This window comes from Austrofundulus limnaeus, unplaced genomic scaffold, assembly GCF_001266775.1.
Source record: "Austrofundulus limnaeus strain Quisiro unplaced genomic scaffold, Austrofundulus_limnaeus-1.0 Scaffold96, whole genome shotgun sequence".
Classification (NCBI taxonomy): Eukaryota; Metazoa; Chordata; class Actinopteri; order Cyprinodontiformes; family Rivulidae; genus Austrofundulus; species Austrofundulus limnaeus.
The window spans coordinates 1,293,085-1,296,975 of record NW_013952498.1 but is presented as its reverse complement, the minus strand read 5'-3'; the positions used below and the strand labels follow the sequence as shown (position 1 = coordinate 1,296,975).

The 3,891-nt window shown below is 39.6% G+C and overlaps 2 protein-coding genes across 7 annotated transcripts in view; both read right to left on the bottom strand.

Moving 5' to 3' along the window:
- The window catches only part of LOC106520703 (protein AIG1), a 6,273-nt gene extending 5,785 nt beyond the window's left edge, over positions 1-488 (bottom strand). Inside the window, exon 1 of one of the 3 annotated variants that reach the window (XM_014012922.1) lies at positions 411-488. In XM_014012922.1, coding sequence (XP_013868376.1) covers positions 411-432 — 22 coding nt within the window. In that variant the 5' untranslated portion in view covers positions 433-488. Of the gene's footprint in view, positions 1-9 lie in introns of all 3 variants that reach the window. The other 2 variants (XM_014012923.1, XM_014012924.1) reach the window with 2 other exon arrangements.
- Positions 489-760: 272 nt separating this feature from the next.
- ccdc134 (coiled-coil domain containing 134) overlaps positions 761-3,891 on the bottom strand; it is a 24,609-nt gene continuing 21,478 nt past the window's right edge. For all 4 annotated transcript variants that reach the window (XM_014012930.1, XM_014012927.1, XM_014012929.1 and 1 more), the window contains 3 exons: positions 2,468-2,649; positions 1,761-1,832; positions 761-1,620 (listed from right to left, as the gene is read on the bottom strand). In XM_014012930.1, the coding sequence (XP_013868384.1) occupies positions 1,495-1,620; positions 1,761-1,832; positions 2,468-2,649 (380 nt within the window). In that variant the 3' untranslated portion in view covers positions 761-1,494. The remainder of the gene's footprint in view (positions 1,621-1,760; positions 1,833-2,467; positions 2,650-3,891) is intronic.

The following is a 3,891-nucleotide window of genomic DNA, read 5'->3' as shown; positions in this document are numbered from 1 at the left end:
GAAAATTACCTTCATATTGGTGAAAGACATTTGTTAGAAACAAAAAAGTTAAATGGTTTGTTCATGGTCAAAAAGCGTCCCACTAAGAACCACACGAAGCAGCCCTGGAAAAATACATGAACGCTCCATTGCACCTTTGTCCAACAAACAGGCCCTCTTTATGGTCCACTTCCGGTCCGCCGGCCGCTACATGACTGCCACTGTTTATACGTTTCTGCACGTTTTCACAACAGTAGCTAGCAGGCTAGAAGCAAAATTGACATCAGCAAATCCAAAAACACTGACGTTGCGAGCGTGATAGCTACTTTTGTTTATTAGCTTTGACTATCTACCAAAAGGTAACAACTTGCTAATGGCATTAGCAAGTTGTTACCTTTTAGCGATCAATAGAGGAAAAAAGATCAACTTGCCGTCATCCACGTTACAGTACATTTCCAGTTTAAAGCAGGTTTTAGCTCCGTTTCTGCTCAGCCTCAAAAAGCAGAAACATTTGGACTTTAGTCCAGAAAAACCGTCCCTTTAGGTGGCTGCCCTCTGTCGGTGACAGCAGAACCATCAGACACTTTGACCGTTTCCGTGTCGCTTTATTTCATTACGTGTTAACAAAATGGCTTGTTGGTTCTGCAGCAAGAAGAGTCTCTCTGAATATACATATAACTTCATAACAGTCATTATACTATTTTAAAATTACATCAATCTTAGTTTCATAAATAAATCATTAAATTGTGTCAATTTTAAGCTAAAACAACAAACATTTGAACTGAGACAAGGTGAAGGCCCACATAAACAAATGGTAAAATTAAAATCTTTAAAGCGAAGAGTGACAATTATAGGGATCCACACACAATACAACCAACATTTATATAAAATTATATTGTGCTTTATGCAAATAAAACATTTTAAGTGGTATTACTTATGCTGCAATGACTTAAGTCTATTTCCTGTTAAAAGTACCCAACAGTTTCCAGTAAAAAAAAATAATAAATTGAAATAAAAATTAATCTTAAACCAAACAAAACCAGGCCATGTTTTAATGAGGTTAAATTTATACCCAGCAAACACATATTTAAAGCATACGGGTTTCACACATAATAAATCTAGACCAGACACATTACATTAGGGTTTGTAAAGTTCTGAAATAAACTTTCTCAAATGAATAATGTTCCAACGTTCAGCTGGATAATCCTCATGAGTTCAGAGAACGTGTTTCTCTTGTTTTCTAAACATCCTGTATGATTCTTCAATTAGAAACGACTGCTGATGGGCAAGTTTAAACCCTCATCAGAACCTGACTAACCTCCTCTTCCTCTCTAGTTTTGTGTCTTCGTTGAGGTTTCCTCTGTTGTTTACATCAGAGCACCTTGCTTTCGTTACAGTGGACGGCAGCGTTTTGTCCCCCCCCACCCCCCAGCTGTCGTCACAGTCTCGTGGACTTCATAAACGCTCGCTCTTCTTCTGCTCCCTTTTATTTATTGCTCGCGCCGATGTGAGGCGCTATAGTTCAGAGCGAGAGCGGGAGATGCGGGGGCCTTTTCGGATTTCTTTCCTCTTCTCCTCCTTCCTCCTCCTCTTCTCCTCCTCCCTCAGGATCTTCTGGAAAGCTTCGGCAGTGTGCAGAACCTGAAACAAATGAGAGAAGGCCCAAGAGATTGTTTTTATTTATTTATTATGAGGAAATTGATTTAAAAAAAGGATTGTTGTTAATGATAGAAAAAAAAGGTTGTGATGAAGAAAGAGGAACGCTCATGCATCACACTCACATCATCTCTTTCTGTGCGGTACGGGTTTATAAAGTCTGGGGATTTCTCTGTTATTCCCAGCTCCTGCGACATCTACAAGCAAAAAAATACAATGACAAAAGAAGATGGTGATGATACATTATAATTTTCTTTAAAAAAATACAAATTTGGGGTTGCTGCATCAGTGATGACTGAACTTGTAAACGAAGCAGGCAGACTGCAGCTTCCACTCAGAATTAACCTACTTCCTAACATTCTTGGCACATTTCAAAGGTTGCAGATTAATCCTGACAGAGTTTAGCTAATTGATGTTTAAAAATTGGGAAATGTTTCATCAGCATTGCTCATTTCTGCTTCAAAGACTGCGATGCTGTAAAGGAACAACGTGTCAGCAAAGGGCATTATTTAGTGACAGAGATACAGTAGCAGTCGCACTGAATTCTACATTAAAAAAGCATTTACTCTAATATTTGTCAGTAGAAAAAGAATAAACCATCATGCAAATAGACACCAAGTTATTCCAATAAAATTTAAATAAGCTAAAAGCGTCTACTTTTAGCTTGAAACTTTAATGGTTTTGAACTGAAACAGCTCTTTCAGCAGTTTCTTTCTAGAAGCTCTTGTTTCCGACACCCTTAAAGCTAAAGACGTTAGATTGCGACAGAGGTGCCGTTTCTGACAGGTTGCCAGGTACGCGACTAAACGTGTGACCGTCTGTCTGCTCTTACAAGTGTGAGGACGTGCTGGTGGGCTCCTCCTGTGAAAACTCCCGTCTGGTTACAGAACTGAAGCCCCCAGCGCAGCAGGCCGCTCCAGTCAGAGTTGCGGTCGTAGTAGTGGTGGACGATACGAGGGAAGCGCAGCGCCACGTCGCCAAAAAACGCCGTGTTCTCCACAACGTGGGAATAAGCTGCAAAAACAGCACAGCGTGAGGCGAGTTAATCAGATGTGTGGAAGCAGASAGAATGGAGCTGAGTTAGACAATACAGGAGAGTTTTACACGACCAGGGCTGCACACAGCTAAACAAAAAGGTTAGCTTCACTAATCACAATTCAGATAAACAAGAATCTTAACTCTGCTAAAAATTAGACACAAACCTGTTGCTAGTTTGATTCTATTGGTTTAATTTGAAGGTGGGCGGGATCATTTGCAGCTAACCAGCTAATGCAATAGCTCTATCTAACTTGTGATACTTCCAGTATAACCTTTTCAGAATAAAAGCATTTCTTTGATGAGTTTGTGTTTTTATAAATACCATTTGAAGTCAAACAGCAAATACTTTCTCTACCATATTTTATAGCCATTTTTGTATTTGTCATTTAAATATTGTTAAATGTTATTTTATTTCTTTTAGAGGCTCTTAGTTTGAAGTTTAGCTGGTAAAGATGCTACATGTTACACACACATCCAGCACTGCTTGTAAGAGGGGGTAGGTTTTTTTTAATTAGGGATAAAAAGGCATAAAAAAATAGAAGTTCCCTCTGTTCGGAGAAAACCAACCAGCCTATCAGCACAAACACCTCACACCACCGCACGGTGGTGGAAGGGTGATGATCTGGGCTTGTTTTACAGCCACAGGACCCGAGCCTCAGGTAGCCATTGGCTTGTTCATAAACTCCTCGGCAGAACAAAGTATTCTAGAGTCAAATGTGGGACTGTCTGTCTGACAGGTAAAGCTTGGGTGAAATGGAGTCACGATGCAACAGAACACTGGGCCTCATGCAAGAACATGTTCGTATTCTTATCCTAAATTTCTCTTACTTTTGTTAGTACAAAGGGTTCGTACGAACATGCCACGTCAGATTCAACAATCCAGCTGCTCGTGCACGAGGAGAGGAGATTAGCATAATTACCACCCCAAAAACACCATATAAGGATATGTTTCCTGCCTCAGATATCAGGAAGTGTCCATTCATGAAAATGACAGCGAAAAGTAAAAAGAAGAATTTTACGAGTTCAGAGATTGAAGTCATGCTCTCTGAGATCGAAAAAAGAAAACCTGTCATTTTTAGCAGCGTCGTGAAATTAAAGGAGCTGCTAAAGCCAAAGAATGGAATGAAATAACAACTGCTGTTAATGTCGTGTCTCCTGTGGGTCGTTACAGTCACAGAAATAAAAATCTAAATCATAAAGAAAAAAATTGTATAGGTC